Source organism: Pocillopora verrucosa, chromosome 12 (assembly GCF_036669915.1).
Source record: "Pocillopora verrucosa isolate sample1 chromosome 12, ASM3666991v2, whole genome shotgun sequence".
NCBI lineage: Eukaryota > Metazoa > Cnidaria > Anthozoa > Scleractinia > Pocilloporidae > Pocillopora > Pocillopora verrucosa.
Genome location: NC_089323.1, coordinates 16,732,980 through 16,760,194, shown reverse-complemented (window position 1 = coordinate 16,760,194; position 27,215 = coordinate 16,732,980). Strand labels below are relative to the sequence as shown.

Genomic DNA, 27,215 nt, shown 5'->3' with positions numbered 1-27,215 from the left:
CATAATGAAGTATGGGGCTGTGCGGAAATTTTGCCCAAAGACATCTTGCGTGACCGCATACCTTAACACACAATTGAAACATGGCGCAGTTCAATCTCGAGCTTTGTTCCTGTGTAGTTGTTCTCGCTGTATTTCTTCCTCTGGCTTCAGGTGAGCGCCATATCATATCAAATCTACTCGGAAGATTTATTTTTATTTGAATACTACATTTAACAGAAATAGTGGGATATGTTTTTTCAGTTTTGAGAGCGGGAGCTTAAGACTTCCGCGTACCATCGCAACTTAATCGCTAATGCTGTCAGCATTAAAACCAAAAAGATTAGAGTATTGTTTATTAATCTCGGGACAGATACCAAGCTCTCTTTAAAAACAATCCTTTCCAAAGCATGTTTGGGAATGTGACCAAACAATTGAATAAATTTGGGTTTATTCGCTACATTTACTAAATGCTAAAGTACGTTCAAGCGACTTGTGAACATTCAGTTCAAACAGTCCTTGGGGGTAAAACGATGCAACGAACCTTTCTGTCGAAAAATTCATTCTCATCCATGAAAAACTTGGGTTTTGAAGCTAATAGAACAACCTGGTAGATAATCATGCCGAGGGTAAGTTTTAAAGTAATACTAATACAAGTCATTTAACTGAGATTTTGTCGTCGAACATATTTATTGCGACCGTCGTTAACTAAACTTCTACGCATGCCTTAGGCATTGACTGATTCCATGTCTGCCTCAGAAACGTGTCTTTTCCAATCTTGCGGACAAAAATCAATACATTATGCTTACATTGGAGCTTAAGGAGAGCAAAGAGATAATTGAAATTGTCTGCCTTTTCCAGTATTTCGTTCAGTTTCGCAATGAAACAATCATTATTCATTTCCGTTTCTCAAGCGAGGAAGGTGCGCGATTCACACGCACGCATGCCCATGCAGGCGAAGGAGGCCGTTTCCTTTTGCCCCCGCGAGTCACACTCATGGCTACTTCTCGCCCAGTTTCCCTTGTAGTTACCGATATGCGACCGTGGCGATAAAATATCGAGCGTCGGACAGAAAGCGAATAGCTACCACTGCATTGACTGACTGGCTTCGCAAAATACCTATTTACAATTACCGTACTTTTTCGAATAAGCACCCACTCTTTGATAAGCGTTTTCAACCACCGCCGCATCAGGACAGGAGAGTAGATTCTTTTCCGTTCCAGTTATGTTTACCTCCATGTGCTTGCAGAGTTCCTTTACAATTTTTAAATAAGCACACGGGCCTTTCGTTAAAGAAATACGGTTCTTTGAAATACTTCAATAGAGTTTGGGTCGAACTACTAAAAACGCAAACTTACATACTTCAGCTGGAATAAAAATGTTTTCACTGTAGATGAAATCAACTAGATCGTACATGAAAATTCTAAAAATCCCATTGATTTAACTATCACTGCCACATCCATAGCATCTAAGGGTGAAATTCAATCTGAACGACAAACCAACACAAACTTATGTGATAACTATAAAAATACAGCAAAGAACAAAATGCATTATTTAGAAATAAGCATAAATTGATTGAAAGCTCCAGATTTACATGTCTTAGCGTAATGCTACAAATTATGCAAATACGAGCTTGAGTGGCGAGGAAATAGACATGTTTTGTCGCATGAGCTTTCTGTTACAAAAGGCCGGACTAGCAAAACAATCGTGACCACATACAGTGACACACTCAATCAAAACATGGCGAGTTTAATCCTGAGCTTCATTTCCGTGTAATATTTCTCATTGTATTTCATCCCCTGGCTTTAGTTGAGCACTGCATCATATCAAATCTACTTGAAAGGTTTATTTTAATTTTGAATTCTACATTTAGCGGATATTGTGGGATATATCTTTTCTGACCAGCTCAGTTAGGAAGGAAAGAGTTATTCACAAAAGGCAATTTAAATTTTACATTATTCAGCAAATAAAGAAAGAGTCTGAAACCATCATGTTTATTTTGTAAACTTTTTATCAATTTTTTATCAAGACTCTTGGAAATTGTGCTCCCTATATTATGTACTCATCGATGTTATAGGTATAACGTTTAATGGAACGATTTCAGTTTAACCCGCAATATTCTAAGACAGAGATAGTTTCAAAGATAAGCTAATGTTTTGCCATTGTTTCTTTCATCAAGGAACTGTGTGCAAAATAAATCATGGATTATATCATAGATTATGTGAATTCCAGCATAAATCAGTCAACTCAGCTGTTGCATTTTGATCATGTACATTCCTGCCTTGCATCTCAGAAATTCTACATTTACCCAAAAAGTCAACTTCTCTTTCCTCCAAGGAAGAGTTAAAAATCCTGTTTCCCTATGTCAAGTTATTTAGTGAATAAATCTCTTTAGGTAGTTGGTATGTCTGTAGCTGAGATATTGTCCAAAAAATGAAAATGTGGCAAAGGGGTAAAGCTGGAAAGGCAAATGAAAAATTGTGAGTAGAAACCCTCAGCCAAGGACATTAGTAGCTGACATACCAACAAGCCAGATGGAGGTTTATCATTAGTAGTCCCTCCATTAATTATTGTATTGTACATTGGGCAGCATTTGAGATCAGTTTTTAACGTCACTCTCACCAGACTCTATAAAACGAGTTTGTTTTTCTTCCTTGTTTGCAGCTCAGTAAATATACATCATTAGCCACTGTCACTTTGGTGAATAGTTGTTAACCATCTGTGACATGGACCTTTTATTAGAGGTACCCAATAGAGAAAATCAAGGCTTCCACCTCCTTAACCATTCAACCTATTATACATGTTACAATAATTATTATGAATATGTTAAAGTGCAAATGTAAATTCTTTTTCTATAGGGGCTTGTGTTGATTTTGACCTTGGAATGGGAAGTGGAACAATTCCAGATAATAATATAAACGCTTCTTCGGTAGAAAGTGCCAGCACACCAGCAAAAAATGGTCGACTAAACTACTCATCAGGATCGTCATGGTGTGCAGGAACAAGTGACACCTACCCATATCTACAGATTGATCTACAGACACTTCATATCGTCTGTGCTGTTTCCACTCAAGGGAATTCTCAAGTAGATCAGTGGGTGAAGAATTACACACTACAACTTTCCATCGATGGAACAACTTGGACAGACTACAAGGAAGGTGGACAAATTAAGGTACCTGTATGAGACATACATATTGTGTATACTTCAAGACATCATTGTTCAGAGAACTATTTTCTTGCACTCACTTGGAACTGTGAGTAATTCTAAATATACAATAATGTTGAAGACTTAATCAGAGAATCGCACTTAAGTAATTGCACTTAAGTTGAAAATGCGTAGTATCCTCTGTGGGCTAAGCAAATACAGTGTCTTCAGCTAAGCCTTCAGCAAATGATTTTTCAGAACTGTGAGATTGCTGCCGAGGAGCAGTAAGAATTTTTTTTTACACTGCTGTGTAAGACTTTTTTTCATATATGGCAAACCAAATGCCATTATTTTAAATGAAAAAGAGTATTGCTAGCCCTCAATCATCTACTTGATGAAAATGGGAAGAATAGATTTTCACTCAAAATTTCTGAGGGCACTTTACTACTTGCGGTGACCATGTCTTAAAGAGCGCAAAGATGTTTCCTGCTCCATTTTCATTTTCACCCTTATCAAACAATTTTCAAGGTTTGACTCTTGGCCCTTAAGAGTACTAGCATCTTGTTTCTGGTTACAGTATCACCCCTGAATTAAACACTAAGGTCACACAAATAACGGAACTGATCACAAGTTCTTTGTCATGTCGTACCTTTGGAAATGTAAAGAGAATTGTTTGGGGAATGTGTCTACTGATGTTAAGGTGTGAAGGGTTAAGAAGGAAATGATGATAGAAACTCATTTGTTATAAGCTGTGTGAATATCATTATCCCTGCTTTTTTCTCAGTTTGCAAGAAATACAAACTGAGAAAATGGGGGATTATGAGGTGTGACTATTTGTTTTGTTTCTTTTAAGATTCTGATAGGAAATGATGACAAAAACTCAGAAGTAAAGCATGTTTTGTATGGAGTGTTGACTAGATATCTACGAATCCGACCACAAACTCACCAGGGTGGGGTGTGTATGAGAATAGAAGTGTTTGGGGTGAAACAAAAGCCAAGTGAGTTTGAAATTTAATGTTTCATGATTGCTATGATCTGCCACTTTAATGGACGTTCTTAGATACTCTCTTAATCTTTAAAGAAGAGTTTTAAACCTGATACATTCGTAGATATGTTCTTTTAATGCTAAAAAATAAGCTTTTTGGATACAGTTAGTGGCTAAAATGATACAAACAACATTGTATATAAATTATAGTCTAATGATACAGTTTATATAGTCATCAAAAACATCCAACCTCTCATGATAACTTTTAAGTTGCATGCTTAACGATTTATTGTCTCTAATTCGCCAAAGAAAGGGAATAGCTGATAGAAAATGCTAAAATTGAATTCATTTTTGGTGCCCAAATTCTGTTTTAAACTTTTTGAAAAGTCTCTATTCGATTGATATGTACATTAGATCAGTTGTAATTTTTGTAATGTGAAACTCAAATTATTGGGATTAATACCTACTAAGTTGAGGCAATATTTGGTATTGAAATGCTGTAGGATTCAGTTTATTAATCATTTCAATTAATAAGAAACCGTATAATCGTTTGTATCACGATGTAGTCACTTGAGATGTAGATTGTAACATTCCGACTGCTTACTGCTAGTCTTCATTAGGCGATGGAGTCGACTGCTCATGCTTCACCATTTGTATCATGGTGTTCTAGTGTGATTAGGGGATCTTGATCTCCATTGTTCTGATAAGCACAGGTTTCCCAAACTCCTCCCCAAGTAGAAGGCCTGTGAGGCAGTTCAAGTCCACATCGGTTTTACCCTATGTAAAAGGTGTATCAGAGCCTCTTGGCCGTTACCCACAACAACAAGGCACCCGCGCAATCTTCATGTCCAACACAACACTTAGATTGCATTTACTGTGTATTTCCTGAAAGATCGCAGCATTCATTTGGCTATTTTGCAAACAGTCAAGGCTTCATTTTCTCTCATTTTTCCATCACTCTTTTTTTGTATTTCTGTTTTAATATCTTACAGATTGTTTAGAAGTGTCTACAATGTATTATATTGAAAAACATACATGAAATATGCATAGATAGAAAGGAAATCTTTTAATTGTTATCTTGTAGCATGTGATTCACAGCCAATTGGTTTGGCCAGTGGTGGTAGAATTCCAGATGACAGCTTCTCAGCCACTTCAACATTTGCTCCCATATATGTAGCTAAATATGGTCGTCTTAATGGAACAAGGGCATGGGAACCTAAGACTACTACTGATCCTACTGACTACGTACAAATTGACCTTCTCTATGAGTATGTTATCTGTGCTGTAGCTACTCAAGGAAATCCACCAACTCAATCGCCAGCTGAAGAATGGACCACAGAGTACAAACTAAGATTTTCTTTGAATGGTACCACTTTTTTCCACTATAACGAAAATAAGGCTGACAAGGTTGGTATGACATGCTCTCGTATGCAAGTATTCATAACAGCCAAAATTAATGCTTGTGGTACAAAACTAGAGCTACTCACAGCAATAACAAATTTGCTTATACATGTCGTAGAATATTAACAATATTTACTAATGCTCGCATTACCCACAATATACTTCTGTTGCTTGCAAACCATATCGGCATTACTTTCAAGAATAAATAGTGAATTTTTCTAATCAATTACATGTACATGTAAGGATTAAAATGGAGTACACACACCCAAAAGCATGTAGTCTATTAGTCTTATATATGTTTTCATAGGAGGATGATTGTACAAAGATGTAGCAAACACTGACCAATTCTAACTGTTCAATCACACGTACTGAAAAAAATTTACCACACAATTTAAAGATGAAGAATGAAATGGTTGTGATCTCTCTGACATTCATTATCTGACCTGTGGCATTCCTCAAGGCACAATCCCTGGTCATCTTAAAATGACTTGCTGAAGTAGCTCAAGCTCTTTAGTTTTTAACCTAGGATGTATACAGACAATGGGGACTTAACCTACAGATAACAGATTTCAGTTGTACACATTACAGATTCTCATGTTGTGTTCTTTTTCCAAGTTACAGATTTTCATTTTGCAAATTGCAGATTTTCATTTTATCTCATTTGCCAAATTACAGCGAACCATTAAATACATCAATATCACTTTTTGTGTAACAGGCCTTTCCAGGAAATTCAGGAAAAACTGACACAGTGAAAAACAGTCTTAAGGAATTTGCAAGTGCAAAGTTTATACGCTTTCTGCCAACAAAGTATAAGAAGTTCAAGGTTTTGAGAGTGGAGGCTTATGGAATACTTTTGTCTAAAGGTATTTATTTGTTCTCATTTTTGTCCCTCAGATACAAAATGAAGTCTCAATAAGTAATTATTAGGACAATGAAGGCAGAACTGGGCAATTTGCAATTACGAGGGCGATGTTATTGACGAATATCAAAAGTAAATGTTGGAGATGGCTGTGAAATGCCTATCAACAAAGTTGTGAAGCCTAACTCATAACGAACATCATGGAGAAAATATTGTAAATGCGTAAACAAAGTCACCACCTCAGATGATCCTTCGCACTACTCTTAATCAATATAGACTACCCATTAGGTTTACCGTGGCCGTTAATGACATGTTCTTTTTAAACTTCGCATCAATTATTATCTATGAATTCAAGCATACATCTCTTGTTGTTGATACAGTTCCGTCACAACCTCCCACTGCCTTCCAGTTGACTGCAAGCTCTTCTACCAGCATCACAGCTTCCTGGAAGTTACCACCAGTCTTTGCCAGACATGGAAACATTGCAGGGTTTAAATTGTTTTACAAAAAGAAAAGTTCTAGTGGCTCAGCAACAACCTTGCCAATCAGCGATGGAGCAATATTAAGTAGAACTGTCACAGTACTAGATAAGTACACAGAATATGAATTTCAGGTTTTGGCCTTCACTTCTGATGGTGATGGACCAAAAAGTTTAGCGAAAGTGAAAAGAACAATGGAAGATGGTATGTAACAGTTCAGGGATAATGAAAAGAACTGTGAAAGATAGTTCTTGAATTTGCATCTTCATTGCAGGTTTATTGGATACCAATCTCATGATGAGAGGGCTAAACAATTGAATAGTTTGGAATCAGTTGGTTACTTTAATTCATCAAAACACGATAGCATTTATATTCATGTGGCAAGTTAAGATGTGATAGAATTTTTCAAAAAAATTTACCGCTAATAAAACTAATTAAAAACACTACTGCCCAATTGCAGCTCCTTCACAACCTCCATCTAACTTCAATGTCACTCCAACCTCCTCTACTGGTGCAAGAGCATCATGGCAACTACCACCAGCAAACCACAGGAATGGAATAATTAAAGGATTCAAATTATTTTACAAAAGGAAAGACTCGTCAGACTCAGGCACCATTCTTCTTATCAACAGTGAATCAATTTTAAACAAAAATGTCAATGGGCTTTATAAGTACACAGAGTATGAATTTCAAGTGTTGGCTTTTACTTCTGCTGGTGATGGTGTAAACAGCTCTGTTGTTGTTAAGAGAACAAAAGAAGATGGTTAGAGAAACTTTTTGGTTTATCTTCTTAAAACGTCTTGACTTTTTAATTAAAGGTCAGATACACTTGCACTTCTCATACAGTTTTCTGATTTGGTGTGAAAAGTGAGAATATATAATTATGTAATATGTGATTTTAATAACTATGATTTAACACACCGTCATATCAGTGAGTCATGAGTGGTCAGGTAATTATTTGAAGATAACTAACACAATGTAAGCATTCTGATTGGCCATCAAATCATGACTATTTACTCAAGAAATTATAAGCATGCAATTGAATATTAGCAATTATGTTGGCTGTTTTTATTGGTTGCCTTCCTTCTGGATTTAGACCTAGATGGTGTACCCTTAGCTCCGTTGCAAATTTAGAATAATTTCTGGATTTGAGTCTGCCTTTTTTTCTTTCATTTGTTCCTGAGTGGCATTAATATTAAACAAACAAACAAAAACAGAAAAACAAATGAACAGAAACCAATACAGCTACAACACTGATATTACAGCTTAACACCAGAAGGTTCCAGACATGGAATCATCAAAGGATATAAACTGTTCTATAAAAAGAAAGGCTCAGACTCAGTAACCTTCCTGTCACTGAACAATATAAAAACATCAGAAACAGTTACCGAGCTTGATAAATACACTTAATATGAATTTCAAGTGTTGGCCTTCACTTCCGCTGGTGATGGACCGAACAGTTCCACTGTTTTCAAGACAACGATGGAAGATGGTGCGAATCAGAAGTGCTTTAACCAACATTTGAACATAAAAGTGATGTTACTTATTTAGGGTGATTTCTTTTATGTAAGGTTATCAATTGTATCCTTCATAATATATCTCACACTTAAACACGTGTGAAGATGATACCCAAACTATTTCTTGAATGATATATATTTTTTTGAATCCCAAGTAATCTTTTTTGAAACAGCATGCAGTTATTGTTGATTTGTTCACTCTTAATTAGTGTTAACAATTTTCCTTTATTCTGCCAGCGCCTGATGCACCTACCTCCTTGTCATATACTGATCTGTCACCAAGCAAGTCACATGGTCCAAGAATAACCCTGACCTGGAGAGAGCCTGCAGAAAGAAATGGAGTTATCAAAAGTTATACTTTGTTTTACAGTCACGATGGAGTTGCACCAAGAGAGATTTCTGGAATAGGCAAAGCTGCACTTAGTCACACTGTTGATGTATTAGGTGGAGTGACTTATCAGTTTAATGTCAGAGCTGTGACTATTAAACCTGGAAAAAATGCCACGAAAACAGTAACTACTAAGGAATATGGTAAACTTTACCTTCATATATTTGAAAGGACTTCTTTTTAATTTTACCATACTAAAATAAATTTTTATACATTGTGTAAATTCCAAAAAACAGACAGTAGTTGGTCGCCCAAAATAACTTAAGCGCTAAACTACTTGGGTGATTCCTATTTATTAGTTGGGAAAGCACAAAAGTAGGGAAAAAAAAGGGCAATGACCTAAATTATTTTTGTACATATCTTCATTGATATTAACACCTATAGTACAAATTATCTAAAGATGATTTACCTACGCTACTTTACAAGGATCAAATAATAAAAAAAGTCAGGAAAAAACTTAAGTTTTGTTGAAAACGAGCAAATAAGTACAAGTGACTTCCATTTGCTGTGAATCAATTAACAAAATGTCCTGTTCTTTGTAGCTGAAGACTTAAGCGATCCTAATTGTTCAACTAATTACTAATAATAAGAAAATATCTTAGATTGTAGACTTGCAGGTGCATTTTAGGTGACAAAGGTTCAACTGCCTCTTTACTTTATCGAAAATTCTTGGTATTTTTCTCCAAATTGTGGTAAAAATATATCCCCTTTATGAATAGAATACTCAAACATTTTTTATAAAACTAATAATATTGTCTTCTGATAGCGTGAGGTTCTTACTCTCTTCCTCAGCACCCGGAGCTGGCCCAGAACGTCCTTCATCCGCTCAAGTGAAAAAGACGACTTTTAACATATCATGGGAACCTCTATTAAGAGAAAAGAGTTATGGAAAAGTTATTTTGTATGAAGTCAAGGCCATCTTCTCGAAGAAAGGAAATTTGCGCAAAAGATCTGTAATTTATAGCCCCTCTGTCAACACCTCAGTGACATTTGTTGTCCTGTCTGATTTAGAGCTTTGTTCTAGATATAATGTGTCTGTTCGAGCTTACACAGCAGAAGGGCCTGGACCTTATGGCCAACCTTTGGAACTGGAAACATCAAGTGAGTTTGATGAGATTATTATGAAAACTATATTGGTTTGTGACATGATTGGTGAAAAAAAAAATACTAAAAAAAAATTTTGTTTTATTTTATGATTACTGACAATTTAAAAAAAGCACAACTTGTAACATTCATTATATGATAAGATTCTTTCCCCAAGTTATTCTGACTCGATAACTTTTTCAATATACAAGGCGCCTTTCTTTACCTTTTTTTGTTCTCTAACATAACACTATAGGACCTGAAGCACCAGGGGAATTTAAAATAACAGACTTTGGAACAAAACAGATTACCCTGGCGTGGAAACAATATGATGAAAAGGAAAAAATTGTCTATACTGTAAGTTGGATTAAAATTACCCTATTTCTTCCCTTTGGGTGCAATTATTTCACATGTAATTATAAGTAGTACTTATACTGTACATAGTTAGACATGTCTTGAAATAATAATAATAATTGAAATATTTCTCCAGGATAACCCTTCAATACAAAAGTACTGTTATTAACGGGGTTCTGCTGATTAAGAATTTAAAACTAAGAAATATTAAATTATTAAAATATATATAAGATAGTGCCTATGGTACTATCTTTAGGTACTATGTAGATGGTACCTCTAGCACTATAATTTCAAACTTATGTTTGTGTGAGGTGTTTTATATTTATTCATATTTTTAGTGCTGATACTAATAAATGTGTAATGACGATACCAAAGGGAATTTCTTAATACGTTTCATCAGCAAGATTTTGTTTCAGTTGAAATTTATTTTTCAAAAGAAAAAAACAACTCCTATCTTTGCTAGATTTTCAAGAAACTTTAACCCTTGTGAATGGCTTGATTCCAAGTCAGACCAATTGTATCTTAGTCACAACGTCATATATTTACAAAAGGGAGGTCCTTTTTATATATTTTGACTCAATTTAAATTTATATCACAAAAGTAACCAGGCAAGTCACCCAAAATGAGAACAGAGTCATCATTTCAGCTAGAAACTATTGACTTTACTCAAATCCAATCCCAAGACCATTCTTGAAATCGCATAATTTGTATCAAAACAAAAAGTCAAAATCACAAAACTAATTTATTTTATCGGAATATTAACTGTTCCTCGAAATTCAAAATTGCTTTATAAAAAAACTTTGTATAATTTAATTTGTCCAAGCTTACTTCCTATCAGAGATTTTAAAATTAGATTAACGTAGATTCTATAACTCGGCTTGAATTACAGAAACAATAAATTTGAAGTGATTTGATATCGGAGCCTTTGTACTTAATCGTGTAGGTGAAGTACACTGGAACAAAGTCCTACAATAAAACGTTCAGAGATGAGCAGACTATAGAAGCAATAAAGGCAACAACACAGAAAGTAGAAGGGTTGATTCCAGGCACCACATATAAATTTAGAGTTCATGGCACCTCTGTTTGTGGCGAGAGCGCTTCCGAAGTCGTCTCAAAGATGACAGATATGATGGGTAAGTTTCCAAATTATTTGAGGCCAACCAATCATTGTAATAGGTTATCTATGAAACTATCTAAGAAAACATTCGCTCTGATGAAGGGCCAACGCTGGAAACGTCAGCTTTGAAACTCTTAACGACGGCCAATTTACGTTATCATCTCAGTTGACAATACAAAATTACCTTGATATACTCTCACACCGACGTAGCCCAAAGATTCTTTAGAAACTTACCCCCTTGGATCATTTACCCATGACACTCTTACCTTTCCACTTTAATCAAAACTGATGATATCAAAATTTTTCCAATTTTTGTTTTAGATAGCTCTGCCCACGCTTGCTTGAAGGGAGTTTAACGCTATCATGTGGTTCTTAGTGTAGGATATCCGATAGCGGTTTATCAATCGCTCTGACGAAGGGCTAACGCTCGAAACGTCAGCTTTTTTACCCTTTACGGTGGCTAATTTACGTTTTCAACCCAGTTGTTAACACTAAATTACCTGCTATACTCTCCCACCGACGCAGCACCACAGTTTCTTTAGAAACTTACCCCTTTATCGGTTTATCCGTTGGATAGCTTTATCTACCCTTTGAACAAATGGACCTTGTTTTCGATGTTCGCGTGCTTTCGAAATGAATTGGTGAAATTGATTTTTTTTTCTGCTGGTGAAAGAAAATAATATTAAAACTGGCGGTTGATAATCAATAGTGCTCAATGTCTTTAAAGAAATAGCTTTAACGAGAACATTTAGTTACATGTACATTGATCTTCCGAAAAGTCTGAGGTCTGGGGGTGTGCTTTTTATAGTAAATGTTTAAGTAGTATTGATAAGCTCTTTGCCAGGTGTTATAAGTTAGGTTACTGCTTAAAGCGGCATAGTATCTTGGATATTCGTCATGATAGAGATATGAGATTATGACGAAGGATCTCTTCCACGAACACTGCCTTGAGGGATCTTTTACCTCCCCAGAGGACACGGCAGTTGAGAAGTAGGTCGCATAATTATATTCTACCTAAGGTCCAGACAAGTCGTTTTAAATCTGTGTTTATAAATAGATGTCTTTTTAATTGCAATTAATCATTATTTCTTCATGTAAATTGTTGCACGTCTGTTTGCGCAATCAATTCTTAATAAAGACCTTTTTTATTATTAAGGGTTATAATAATAAAAAAGGTCTTTATTAAGAATTCATTGCGCAAACAGACGTGCAACAATTTACATGAAGAAATAATGATTAATTGCAATTAAAAAGACATCTATTTATAAACACACAAGTACAAGAGTGTTGTTGTGGTTCAGAAGCTATTTTTTTTCCTTACCAGCTCCTGAAGCCCCACATCCACATAATATAACCGATGTTGAGGTTTCTCAGACAGCTGTGGATATTTATCTGTGGCCTGTTGAACAAAAATATGGTCCAGTAAGGTAATTATCAATAAGAATGTGATTTTCTAAAGAACCAGAGGTGGAATAGATCCTGCATTAAGATATAAGGTAAGATTACCTGCCGCTTCTCGATAAATGAGGTCACGCTCCCTCCACGAAGGCTGGATTCGTGCGTGCGACAGAAATTAAACTTAAGAGGCGTTAGATATTTAATAATTTTTGAAAAAGGTTCATTAAAAGTGTCCTTTAGGAAATCAAATTTAAGAGGCGTAAGATGTTTTATAGTTCTTGAAAAAGGTTCATTAAAAGGGTCCTTTAGGAAATATTAAATGAATTACGAAACTGTGGGCGGATTCTCGATGTTAATAGTCAGTGGCCCCTAAATGCTATCTTAATGGCCTCTTTTCGAGATGTTACTCATTAGTCTGGCATTTTGTTTTATACCTTTCAGTGCTTATCAGGTTATTGTTCTGAAAACCGCTAATGGCGTTAAAGAGCTTCCAGACAATTATGATTCAAAACTGAAAGCTGCCAGTGATGCTAAGAAAGAGAACATGAATTTTTACATTGCTGCTGAGATAGAAAATGACCCATTACTCAGCAAACCTCAGAAATTTACCGTTGGCGATGGTCATAAAACTAAGGAATTTGTGAATGAAGAACTTGAGAAAGGAGAAAACTACATTGTGTATGAGAGAGCTCTAACTAAAGCCGAGAAGGTATGTAAACTACTTATTTAAAACATTTTCCTTTTTTTTTTTCAACCAGAATCATCTGACAATCAGCGTGGTGAAACGGTCTGCCTTTTCTTCTGGAAAAATATGTAACCCCTCTCTATGAAGATTTGACCCAGGAGGAGGCCTATTTTAAACTCACTAGAGCACAAACGTGCTCCCATTAGTTGTGCAACTGGGTTTATTGACCTTTTTCTGAGTTGATTTTTAAGAGTAGCTTGCTAGACAGTACCTTTCTCCTCCTAGTGTATGTAAACACATACACCAGGAGGCTATGTAATCGAACCACACAATAACTTGGCAGTTCCTTTGCTCTCGATTCAGTGGCCTCTTTGATTTTAAAGCACGTGCTCTTTTTGTTTTTGTTTTTGTATATTTCACAGGGGGAATTAAAGGGATACACAAGCATAGTTGCCAAAATTTCCATCACCTCTACTACCACTGGTTTGTCTATATTGTACTTAATAAGCAATGAAGTTACATATTGTACTACAAAGTAACAGAGAGCAAAATGATTTCTAGAGCAGTTCTTTACTTGCAAGAATGTTGCCTTCGAGAGCCTCATGCCTAGGCTGGTATTAATTACAACTGGCCTGGAGATTCTCCTCCTCAGATTATCTAGATCATCAAGCTATGCTCAATCCAAAACACCGACTTTGAGTGTTCACCCTTTACCCCAGATTTTGTCTCACTCATGATCAGTTTCGTAGCAACCTAAATTTGGTGACGGTAATAAGCTGCATCGCACATCGGAGCCAACAAAATGATTTTGATAACACAATTGCGGTGTGTCACGGACTCTCTCGTCTTGTTCAATAAAGTTTGGAGACCGGACTTGGCGCTGATTTTTAAAATTAAATTGCTCATAGTGCTGAGCTTTATTGAGCTACGTCACAATATTTTGTGTGTTTTTTTGCCGTTTTGTTCCTGAAAAACTGTAATGAATGCGAGGGAAACCATAAGTTAATTGATATCCAGGGTAGACAGACACAATAAAAGCACGAATGAGCCTAAAAAGAACAAGGATGGTTAAGAATGGAGAAGTTTGACAGCGATTACTAATGAAGAAGTTCTATTTTGACGGTTGAACGTACTTTCCTCCACCTAGCTCCTTTGAGACTTCCCAGTAGCAGGAAACAATGATACAGTTAGTAGTACAAGTCAGCACCCCAAGCTGCAATCATTTTGGTTGCCATGGCGACGAAATTCTCAGCGAAAGTCGACGAATTCGCCACATGTTTTCGGCTGTCAAGTAGCAAGCTGTAATGCTTTCATTTTTTAACAAAATTGAATGGCCCATACTAGGGGCTTTAGTCTTGAGATGTCACGCGAGCCTTAAAAATAATTGTCGGCCACTGTCGACTAAAATTCTTTCTCTTACGACGATTACCTGGTTTTCGGCTGCCAACTGTCTGCTCTGAAACAACTTTAAGCTTGGAGCACTGCAAGTAGTAATTCCAGAAGAGCTTAATTATTAAATACTCTTTACTTTTTTCTTATGCGGAAGGTGAGAAAAAGGAAAAGTCCAGCGGTTCTAACGCTGCAGCTGTTGCTGTACCTGTAGTCCTGTTGCTACTCCTTATACCAGCAGTTGTTGTCGCTGTGTTCTTATACCGGAGGTCTGTTTCGTTTTAAGACTGAATCCTAGTGACTGAGCATAGAAAAAAAGTATGGCAGCCGAATATTCGACATTTTGTTCTTTTTTTTAGGAGAAGGCAGTCAAGATCCAAAAGTGCCGGGGAAAGATCTGTTCAACTAGATGACATTAACGACGATTCACAAGACCTTACCTCAAGTACATCAAATCTGGTCTATCAAAATGTAGCAGACATTCGTCGGACGATTCATGGTAATTTTTTGTAGATAAAGTGCAATATACATGTTAGTTTCTAGGAGAGGGTCATTGAATAACTTTCACGGTTGAAGTCATAACGTTCGTACAATTAGCTACGATCGAATCGTTATTTCCATGCTAAAAAGGATTGTTGGGATGCTTTGCTAAATTTTTACTTAAACTGTGACTGACTTATGTATTGTCTGTGTAACAAAGTTATATCTTCAAAGTCAAGATTTGGATCAGCATCATTTCAACTAGGAAAGTGGTTTGTACCAGGAGCAATTTTTAATCGTGTAGTCAAGTTTGCCGTGACGCTATTTGCTGCAAGATTCAAATAGTATAACTCGGTCGTGATTGCACTAATCAACTATTACGAACCAGATTTAGTTACATCACTTGAAAAACAAAACAATTTCTCACTTAATTGTGCTGATGAAATTATCCCAGGTCGTTTAAAGGTCTTCATCGCAGTCGACAACAGTCCTTTTCAAAACAACCCTCACCTGGTCTATTGGACTGCGTGTAACTGGTCATCGTTTTTAAATACATAAAAAAATAATCAAACTAGTTGATTGAGGACTTGTATCGAAAGAAAGTTGTTACCATATATTTAAAGTTAAATTACCTTGGTACATGATTCTCAGACAGCAGATACCTTGAGTCTAAAAATAACTTTGTGGGGGTAGTGGAGGTACTCCAGATTTAAAGGTTACTCAAGGAATACACTCTCACAGCTTGTTCGTTACTTGAGCTACATCTTAAGGTCGGGGTAGGTGTTTCTTGTTGAGTGTAGCAAACGAAACGGAGCAGTTGGAGCGTATCTGTTACTTAGGAGGAGAATTGATAACACGGTCGAGTGTCCATAGAGAAGATCAAAGGAATTGTACAGTTCCTTATGAGCGATTTTTCTACCCTACAGGTGCTGAGAAACAGCCTGTTAGTGAAGAAAAAGAAGCTATTTACAGTGAAGCTGACGATGGTAAACCCAAACCGATACCTATGGCTGAGTTTCCAAAATATGTCAAGAGAAAATCAGAAAATGGTGCCATTGTGCTGCGAGAGGAATTTAAGGCAATTATCTATTATAGTTTCTTACCTCTTTCCTTTTCTTTCGTATTATCGTATTATTGTATGATACAGTAATTATTTCGTGCTTTTTATTTTCTTAATGGACAACTTGACATATATATGCTTCAGTACATTATGTATCACCATTTTTGCAAAAGCGTAAGAACATTTTTTTGGATGTCGTTGCAAGGGTCAAAAAAAGTGATTACATCTAATCAGTTTTGATAGAAGCACATGTATTGCAACTTAGTTCATACCTTTTCCAGTATTTGCCAGGTGGAATGCAGTTTTCTTGGGAGATTGGCAAGAGTAACAGAGGCAAGAACCGTTATGGAAACATTGTTTCATGTGAGTACATTCCATCAACTTTGTAAGTATTTTTATGCAACGGTAGCTATGTAAAACCTAGAAGTTTAGATAACTAGAGGTCAGCTTCTAGTGCAGGGACTGTAACTGGTGCTTCCCCTTTCAGTCGTGTTTTGAGGCAATAAAGTCCAACCAACTTAATAACCACCTCTCAGCTGGATGGTTAGCTCAGTTGCTAGAGTATTGCACTGATATCACAGAGGTCATGGGTTCAAATCTCGATCAGGCCTGAATTTTTTTTTCAAATTCCATTGTTGATAAATCGCAGAACTATTCTGGGATTAACAATCGCTTCAAAATTGGTGATTTAGGAAGTGGTGAGCTTAAATCTTGAGAGTATATTATGTTTGAATCCAAATTTTGAATCTTACGTTGAAAGCGCAACAAATTCTTAAGATTTCTTTGCATTTCACACTATTAAAAAAACCGTTGAAAACTTCAATAGAAACTGAACAAACGATTGTGTTTGTTTACAGATGATCACTCTCGTGTTTTGTTGGAGGAAATAGAGGGTGACAAAAACTCCAGTTACATCAATGCAAGCTACATTCCGGTCAGTAACAAAAAATGCATACGACAACGTGAACACAACACTGTACGACATGACACGACAAGACAAGACAAAGAAGAACGACAAAGTCGACCTTACTTGTTTGATATAATAAATGAATAAATAGATAAACAATCGATATTTGAGTTGATTATCGTGAATTTCTGTTATCTTTTTCAAATTTCTCTCCTCAGACCTACGATGAGGTCACCATGACTTATATCGCAACACAAGGTAAATATTACTTGAGGTGTCTCGTGGATACACTGTAAGTTGTCGCACGCTAACTCGTATTACTGTTGAACAGCTCGTGGGAAATCTGACGCAACATAGAGTCAGAGGGCTAGCAAATGTCCCATGATAATGACGGTCACTTTCACCGGGTTCCTTGTCGGTATATTTAATCGTGTACCCTTTCCAAATGGGGCACCCCTGGAACTAACAAAAGCGTCGTCGATCCCATCGTTAAAGGTAATACATTGTAGGAACAAAGCTTTTAGAAAACTCTCATCCAGTTCAGATGACAGTTTCTAGACTTTTAGGGGGCGAAGATTATCACTCGTCATTACGGGGTTCCATCAACTTATTGGGCTTTTTGTTATGGCCTTTTACCAGAATTTTGCGTTGTTTCAGTGTTCTATTCTGTGGGCAGAAGCATTCAGGGAATAAAGCAGCAATAAATGATGGAAACTCCCACACTCCCAAAAAAATCATCCGTCAACTTATTGGGCTTTTTGTTATGGCCTTTTACCAGAATTTTGCGTTGTTTCAGTGTTCTATTCTGTGGGCAGAAGCATTCAGGGAATAAAGCAGCAATAAATGATTGAAACTCCCACACAAAAAATGACTTGTCCCATTCTTTTGTAAATAAATGCTAAAAAGCTCCTGTGAAATTAACTCATGTTTCGCCTCTCTTTTGTTTTAATGATTATTAGGTCCAACTTCTACAACTATCGCTGATTTCTGGCGAATGGTCTGGCAGGAAAACAGTTTCACCATTGTGATGCTTACAAACCTGGTTGAGCTGGGAAAGGTAGACGTAGCGCAAGTTTTTAGTTTGATGTTGAATGCAACCCAGAGTTTCAGTGATTTTTCATTTTCTACACTTTAGGAGTAGTCTTTAAAACATGCATCATAACCTCAGCCAGCAAGCCACTCAGCGATTAGGCTACTTGCGTAACATGCTGTACGATGAAGTTGTTGGTCGCTATATATAGTATCAACCTATTTTTTCCTATCATATCTTTAGGACAAATGCAATCAGTATTGGCCAGATGATACTTCCAAATTTGGTGCTATCACAGTTACCCTACACAAGGCTGAAACATTTGCCGATTACGTCATCAGGTCATTGATTGTGACAAAGGTGGGTTGTCTCTGTTCGAAATGAAATTAAGTTATTTGCAATACGACATCTTGCATTTTTTTACTGTGAAGTACTTGCAAAGAATGACTGCGTATTTTAAATCAAGAGAGATCCCTTTGTAACAAAATTCCCCTCATGAGAACGAATTTTCATTTAGGACTCAGAAAAAAGGACCGTGCAGCAGTTTCATTACGTCACTTGGCCAGACAAAGGTGTCCCACAACATTCCACAGCTCTACTTGGATTCAGACAAAAGATTCATGCAAGGCACCAGGCTACTGGTGGACCACTTGTTGTGCACTGCAGGTAAAAAGCATAGTAAAATTTGAAGACTTCAAATTAAATGCTTCACATTCGCAAATCTTTATCGTATGTTGGTTTAGTTCTTCTGTAGATATTTCAATTGCGATTTCTATCTGGTTTGGATAACAGGAAACAAACGTTTTGATCAGAAGAAAGATTAATATCACAAGGAACCTAAAAGAACTGAAATTAAAACAGTAAAACTGTCTTAAGTGGTAGAATTATATGCGTTAGTGTAGGGCTTTTTTCTATAGTCAGCTCCCATGAGTGACTAAGACAGAATTTCTCCTTACAATATCAATACAATGTCAACCAGATAGATGATGAGCATAAAGAGAAATATCAGCTTGGGGATAATTAGCTGATCCGATACTTAATTCTCCGAACTAACATATTAAGAATTGTATGGTTGACAGTTAGGAGAATTACAAATTTGGTCGAGGAGCTATAGGGTTAATAAATAGATCTCAATTGTTTACTCTCAATACTCTTACTGATCACACCAATGATATCGAGAATTTTAAAAACGCAAGTGAACCCTGCTAGAAGCGAAGCCTAGAGGTATCTGATGTATTTCAAAAGTCAGGTCTCCAACTTTTACCTTCTACTCGTGCCGTTTCCTCTTTATTGGTCGCGATCCATAATAGTTCTTGCTATTTTTCCTTAATGTCTATTGTTCTCTCCGTTGGTTGTTACTAACATCTGTTGTTACCTTTGTACAGTGCTGGTGTTGGTCGAACTGGCACATACATTGCTATCGACGCCATGTTGGAGAGTGCTGAGAAGATAAAAACTGTGTTTATACAGAATTACGTGCAAGTCATGCGTAGATCTCGTCCTCATATGGTTCAGAAAGATGTAAGTTTAAAAATTTAACTGTTTTCCATAAGAATAAAAGAAGCAAAAGTCTTATTTATTCTCCCCCAGTGCATCTTTAGAAAGAGCATGCGTCATGATATTAAAACTGATACAGTGTCTTAATAACCCAAGCCTGGTCATTATGATGACCGTCAAAGGCCTTTTTATGATTTCGATATGACACCCAAATGATTTTATATAAAATCCTAACCTTTTGCAATTTCCATCTGAAAATTTAGTAAAGTACAGAGTTTATGTAAAACTGAATATCACAGTGAGCACCACTCTTTTTTAACTTCTAGAGTAATAAATAACTCGTTCCTCAGTATCTTATAACTCATTCACACTAACAAAACATGCTCAGTTAAACCGAATTTTACTGAATGAAAACCATAAACAGAAAACTGAAAAATTGAAATTTTCATAATACTTAAGTACTCGCTTACTTGTATTTTCAATTGGCTACTTTTAAACATTGGTTCTATGAAAACAAGAAATTAAACCATAGGTAGAATTCCGTTAGCTACATTGTTGCAGTCGCTGCGCGCTGGACAAAATCTTTGAAATTTTTTACACTTTCGATCGCCTTCCAGAGGAGTGGTCTGGCCAAAAATCATTTTTGGATTGTGGCGACGCAAAAAAAGAGAATTGGAGAACAACTAAACTATTTTTGAAACATGTGTCCTAAACCCCTTTCATGGGCAAAAAATAAAAGAAAACTTTTTTTCCGACGGGAAGTTGAGTGGACCGCTGTTAGCGAGAGTGGCACTTAAAACATGTCTAAGCTTTGTTGTGTAAATGAGGTTTGAATAATTTGAGAATACGACTGATATATGGAAAAATGGCCAACCTTCTTAGTGGAGTTCAGGTTTGCTCTTCGGCCAACGCCAGGAACGGTCACGGTTTTAAAAACGATGATGTTTTGGTTGGAAGCGAGGATACAGGGTTTATTTGTCGTGGATGTTTTAGTTTGACGGTGAGGAATTTCCTAAATTTAGCTTCATCAAAAACTGTCCTTTGCAACAGTATTGGTATTTACTTTATCCCTGTATAGGACCAGTATGTTTTCTTGCACCAAGCAGTGATGGAAGCCTTGGTATGTGGAAATACAGAGATTATCCCTCAGGACCTACGAATTGCGACAAACAAGCTTGCCAAGGTGCATAAACCATCCAAAAAGACTGGATATGAACGAGAGTTAAAGGCAAGTGATAACTATTCCTTGTAACTGAATTTGGTTTTATATGTTATTAATTGTGCGTTTAATAAACGTAAATGCTGACAAGACAGCTTATTACTTGCTTCTGGAGATTCTTTTAAAGACGTGTCTATGTGACTTTGTTAACTTCATGTTCACATCTCATCTACAGTTCTTAAAGACAAAAAAAATCTCGAAAAATTAGTTAGTCAGACGTAATTATCAAAATACAAAGCATGCTTTTGTTCATGGATAACTCCTGCAAATACATACATATTAGTGGCAGATGAACTACATTACATCACAATATTTTGTTTCACTTTCTATTAATTTAATTTGTGTGTGTTTTGCGCGAAAAAAAATCAGATTACCTTTAGCCTAAATGAAACAGCAGTTTATTAGTTTGGTAAGAAAAAAAATGCTATGGAAACAGCAATAAATCAAGACCAAACAAAAATGGCTTAAGATGGAAGGGATTAAAACTGGATAGGACGGACTGAGAGAATTTTATGTTTTGTAGCGCTTGGAGCTTGTAACAGACGCCCACGCTTCTCAAGAAGTAGCAACGAACGCATTTATGCCTGCAAACGTCGTCAAGAACAGGTTCCCCAACATTGTTCCGCGTAAGTGTTCCTTTGTCTTTGTTTGCATTGCTTCCGAAACACTAAACAAAACTTTTGCTTACTCCTGAATTGTTTTCCAGTGGAGTCTTAAACCGAGTGGGGTCTCATTCGGTCTGTGATCTTACCAGTGATCCACGAAATCGAAAGACCACAAGCACCGTTAATTTTTTTGTCACAAGATAGATTTGGACGACAGAAAGTTCTGTTACTGAACAATCAAGACTGTCACAGCATTTTGGGAACAAATACACATTGATTACGCGCGAACTATCCTTTCTTACTCTGCAGTTACAGGCATGAATAGTGCACTGTTAGTGTTCGGGACATCTTTCTTGTTTTGTTCGCTATTTGAAAGTGAAATTTCACGAAGTGGGGAGAAACACGAGACATGGTCGAGTGTTTCTCCCTACCCTTCTTTCGTGTTTTAGCCGCTTCTTGCGTTCTCTACAACAGAACAGAGCATAGTCAGGGCTTCTCTATTTGTTAAGTGATGGTTAAGTCGCTGTGTTGTGTTTTAGGACAACTTACGTCGACTAGCTAGAAGTATCTCTAGGATAACTAGAATGCGTAAAATTTGACAACTGGTTCCCTACCTTTCCACTCCAAATTTCAGGTGGCGCCACACATCGAATAATGTTTCCAAACGATAGATCTGAGACAATCTTTATAACTTTTGTTAGGTATATTTTTTGTTGCAAAAATGCCTTTATATTTTAAACATTAAACACTTCTATTCGATTTTGTACCAGTGGACAATGCTCGAGTGCATTTGCAAGCGTCTTCACAAGAAAAGAGTTACATCAATGCCTCTTATGTAGATGTAAGTGCAAAAATGCCCTTGTAAAATTTTTATAATATATTCTGTAATTCTAGCGTGCTGATAGGAAAAGACTCAGTATTTTCTGGTTCTTTAGAAAGCTTTCTGTTGCAACGTGTCCGTATAGTAGATTTTTTAATTCAGTCAACCCATAAAAAGAGGTTTATTTCTATTCAAGTTTTCCTTCTTGGGTTGTGGCGGTGTTATTCTTTTCGTATTGGTATATTCGTGTTGCTTAACTTGACGTCCATATTTTTCTTTGATCTCTTATTTACCAGGACTACACACAACGTAATGCATACATCCTGACACAAGCTCCGTTAGACTGCACTATTATAGACTTCTGGCTTATGATTTCTCAGTATGATATTGGCACAATTGTGATGTTGAATAACTTGGAAGAAGGAAAGCAGGTAAAAATCATGTCATTTTTTTTTAAAAGCATATAGCAACACTCTTCACTCAGTGTTTGCAACGAAGTGTGCAAAATATGCCTAAACAATCTGCTAGAGCTATGCTAGATTGTGCTAGAAATCACGTGATTTATTTCAAAACAGCCAGCTACTGATATGGGTTACTATTGGTATTTGTGGTGAACTTTGATAAATTACCTCTATTCGTTAAACAAATTGGTAAAGAAATAATTATTTAAGTTATTAAGACATTTTGGCAGGACGCATCACTGTATTCCGGTTATCATCTTAACACTTGTAGAATGAGGAGCCATTTTGTACCCTTCATCGTCGAGATAAAGTCACAATTTACAACGATTGACTCACTGAGTATGCTCTCAAATGTCAGTGAGACGCTATAGTTGGAACTCTTTTTCGGAAAATCCTTCCTATCATCATGCTCACCATAATATCACATATATTTAGTTATTCGTGTCACGGATCATACATGTAATACTACTTTTCTTTTTTAGAGTTACCCACAATACTGGCCAAGCGAGGGATCTGCCAAGTATGGTGAAGTCACTGTCCAGCTTTTGTCCCAAGAAACTTCAAACAATATCACCACCAGACGATTCAGCGTCGAGAATGCAGCGGTACAGTTTGTTTGTTCTAGAATTGTAAGGTCCCATTTTTTCTGGTTAGTTTGGAGGAAACTTTTATCTACACCAACAGGAGGCATTTGTGCATTCTTGATGCGCGGAAGTTCGACCTTAAGTATTTCACTGTTACGAGAGAGAGACCAATGAGTAATTTTTTCCTGTCTAAATCAAAACACTCTTTGGCAGAAAGGTGATGAGTGCAGAGGAAAATGTAAAGAAGAGGAGATCGTTTGAATGAACACGAGATTTTCTGAACGTATTCATGATTGCGGAATCTGCTGGTTGAAATAATTCCTTTTTGATTTGTTTTTGTTTGTTTGTTTTTCGAATTTCAATGTTTCATTCTACGTAATCAAATAAATCCTGCGTGGAAAATTGATTTTTGTTCATTACGGAATATGTTTGGCAACGTTACAGACAATCCCACGATTCAACTCACCACTAAGTTAATTGTACAACAAGCATTAAAAAAATAAATCACAATGTTTTATGAAAAAAAAAGTAAGTTCATACTTTATCTAAGTATTTACGACAACAACAAAAAAGAGACCTGACTATGTGATCACGTTGGACTATGCGGCCCACGTGATAACTGATTTAAAATAAATTGACCTCATGTTCCTCAAAATAATAGTTTGATTTGCTTCTAATTAACTTCGTTCTTCAGCCCCCTAAGAAGACGTCAACTTTACAGCATATACAATACACTGGTTGGGCCAATGAAAACTCATGCCCAGATCCCCAGGATATGCTCGACCTGATGACTACTGTACAGCAGTCTCAGCAGCATTCAGGAAATAGAGTCATAGTTTTCCAGTGCGGGTATAAAGAGCACGTCTCTTATTGATGCTATCGTACGTTTAAATGTTGTACTAGACATGATTCTAAACCCACTAGGCGTTTAGCTGATAATAGTGCACTCACGCTAGAATAGCGTATGGTTACTCGCATCATGTATGACTTTATGTACATACTTTTTGCATAACGCGTTCAGATTGTAAACAGAACATAAAACAACATATCTTGTCTACAAAAGATACAACTATCAAGAGTGTCTATATTAGATACTGCTATCTACCTCTACTATCTGCGTTAGATTGAGCTATCCACGCTGACTATATCAGATGAGCCATCTTCACCGTCTACAGTACATACAGCTATCTAAACTGTCTCTATTAGATACAAATATTTACATTTTCTAAAGTATATACAGTTTTTCCCATTGTGACAATTAGATAATCAATATACATTATCTACAGTAAATACAGCTTAGTTTATTCACTTTCTACAGTGGATAAAGCTATCCACGCCATCTACAACAGATACAGTATTATCAGGAGACAGTTTAGTTGGCTGTATCCGGCGTGGTCGGTGTTAATGGTTTTATCTTTCTGAAAACAGTGGATACTTGACACTTTGGAAGTTCGATGCTAGGAGAAAAAAGGCAAGAACCTGTAATACGGATCCATCACTGTACACTTTTCAACTTTCTTGATTAGTTCTACGTTTATCTTTCTACAGTGATGGTACTGGTCGTAGTGGCTGCGTAGCCACCATAATGTCAGTGATCGAACGAGTCAAGACTGAACAAACAGTTGATGTTTTCCAGACTGTAAAACTAGTTCGAGCAAAGAGACCAGGTGCAGTCAACACTCTGGTGAGTTAAAAGTGTCATGATCCATTGTTATAGCTTTGTTCAGGTTTAAATTGTCAAGGGCGTAACAAAGGAGTTCTACCCCGGGGTGAGTTGGAAAACTAGATATCTGCCTGGGGATGGGTGGAGGGGTGGGTTATGTTCATTTCCTTCCCCCCCCCCCCGCCCCAGAAACTGTGCTTGAGCTTCCCATTATGCTGAAATTTATCAAAGGAATCACAGGAGAAGTCATCCCTTCTGGATTTGTAAGAAACAACATAGTCACTTCAAAGATACGTCCGCAAGTTAAATGTGTCGTCTGATCTATTTTCTGTCGCGTTTTTCATCATGTTTAATAGTTTTTGCTGCTTTTTCACGTCTTAAGCTTACTTTGCACAATGCTGAGCACTCGCAGATCAATCGCATATCCTTCGTGAGCCTAAGGTGTGTTTTTTTTTGTTTTTATCTTTCAGGAGCTGTACATGTTTTGTTACAAAACAGTTCTAGCTTACTTAGACTCTTTCAGTACGTATTCAAACTTTGCAGAATGCTGAAAAGTATTGCAAAGTAAAAAACAGATTTGACAGAAAGGAGTGATGCACATCTTGTGTTTTTACGAAGCAGCTTTTTCCCCTCATATTCAAATTTTTGTAACAAATCATAGTTACCTCTAAGCGGGTGGCCTTTCCCCTTAATAGTTTTGATAAATTAGTTTTGCTAAAAAAGTTTTTATTACATATTTTAGTTAAAAAAGAAGTTTTTTGTCATAGGAAGTAGGTAAAATGCGTCCGTGCAAGTGAAGGTGTTGTCAGCTGGAAGATGTTCACCACTTGATTGTTGATAAATTTACATCAGATTTTTATATGGTAACTTGACAAACAAGCATGTGTCCCTGTGAGGCCTAGGATTATGGCAATATCATGAATTGTGTTATCCTACTTTTCTAATTATGTAATTAAAAGAAAGAGGTACTAGGTGTATCTACAAAGAAGTTATTACATTTTGTGGAGTTTTGTGGTTTTTTTTTTTAGTTAATTGTAAAAGAAAGTTTTTGATAACTTACATATTTCATGATGTCTTTTTTCTTAAAAGTCTATAAAGTTTCATAGATATAGTTTTCTTTTAACAGTGTTGGATTAAAAGTGGTTTGTAGTTCTATAGTTTGTTTTGGAGGGTTATGGTGCCTTTTGCATTTTCTCTTTTTATCTGAATCTAATTCACACTGTTTTCAATTAATACATCAGAATTTCTATAAGATTGTACTTTTCTCAGAAGTAAGATAGAATTGTGCAGATTTTTGGTAATTAAATGATTAACTGATATATTCTTTGAACGATTAATTTGGAATTCAAGATATTAAGATAGAATTGTGCAAAGAGTTAGATTTTTGGTAATTAAATGATTAACTGATATATTCTTTCAACGATTAATTTGGAATTCAAACGTGCTAAGCACATTGAAATATATTTTTACTAATGTAAAAGATAGAGTTCACGTATATAGTTAGTACATTAGTATGTTTTATGAATTTTGGAGTGATAGGCTCTGTTACTGATTAAATAATCTTCTACTAAGTTTAAGAGTATCTTTTTTACTTTGACTGCGTCCGACTGTTCTTGAAAATTTCGTTAAAGAAAACCTTCATTACTGAAACTATCTGACGTTAAACCAAATGGAAATAAAGTGGCAGAGAAGGGGCCCTGGGTCTTAGCTGCGGAATATGTCAACTCCCCATAGTTATTTGTAGATAGTCTCACGAACGGAAGTCAGTTTTCCGATACGTCCGCATAGGAAATTCCTGGTGTGATATTCTGGGTGAATAGAATGAACAGCTAAGAGATGAGTTTTGTCGATAAAACGACCTCGAAAAAAGGAAATGATATTTTTAAGCGAAGTGTTCTGATTGGTTACCCGAGCGGGAAAGATGGGTCCCTCTTGTCCGATCGGGATTTCCCGCTTTGATCTCGCGCAAACTTATAAAGTTCGTAATTCTTGGACAATATCAGGGATGAAGTCGCAAATAGTGGCAGAAAAAAGTCAAACTTTCTTTCCCGGCTCTTGAAATAAACCAATTATACTTGATTCTTGATAAAGCGAAATTTCTTTGCTTTATAAT

The 27,215-nt window shown here is 36.4% G+C and overlaps 1 protein-coding gene across 2 annotated transcripts; it reads left to right on the top strand.

The window, feature by feature from the left end:
- Positions 1-50: 50 nt before the first annotated feature.
- On the top strand, positions 51-26,796 carry LOC131784664 (receptor-type tyrosine-protein phosphatase F). Of its 2 annotated transcripts, none has more exons than XM_066159510.1 (32): positions 51-150; positions 2,835-3,148; positions 3,975-4,119; positions 5,191-5,513; positions 6,223-6,370; positions 6,747-7,049; positions 7,306-7,608; positions 8,600-8,893; positions 9,543-9,851; positions 10,090-10,190; positions 11,131-11,320; positions 12,629-12,731; positions 13,144-13,411; positions 13,810-13,868; positions 14,929-15,045; positions 15,136-15,275; positions 16,183-16,334; positions 16,598-16,679; positions 17,174-17,250; positions 17,442-17,481; positions 18,183-18,280; positions 18,497-18,613; positions 18,771-18,919; positions 19,639-19,774; positions 20,829-20,978; positions 21,493-21,595; positions 22,345-22,415; positions 22,691-22,825; positions 23,338-23,460; positions 24,134-24,288; positions 24,988-25,123; positions 25,573-26,796. In XM_066159510.1, exons 1-32 carry the CDS (start codon positions 81-83, stop codon positions 25,651-25,653), a joined length of 4,992 nt encoding a protein of 1,663 aa, XP_066015607.1. In that variant the 5' UTR covers positions 51-80; the 3' UTR covers positions 25,654-26,796. The 2 variants fall into 2 exon arrangements, with proteins under 2 accessions (XP_066015607.1, XP_066015608.1); XM_066159511.1 differs by having other exon boundaries at positions 13,810-13,870; positions 14,934-15,045.
- The last annotated feature ends 419 nt before the right edge of the window (positions 26,797-27,215 follow it).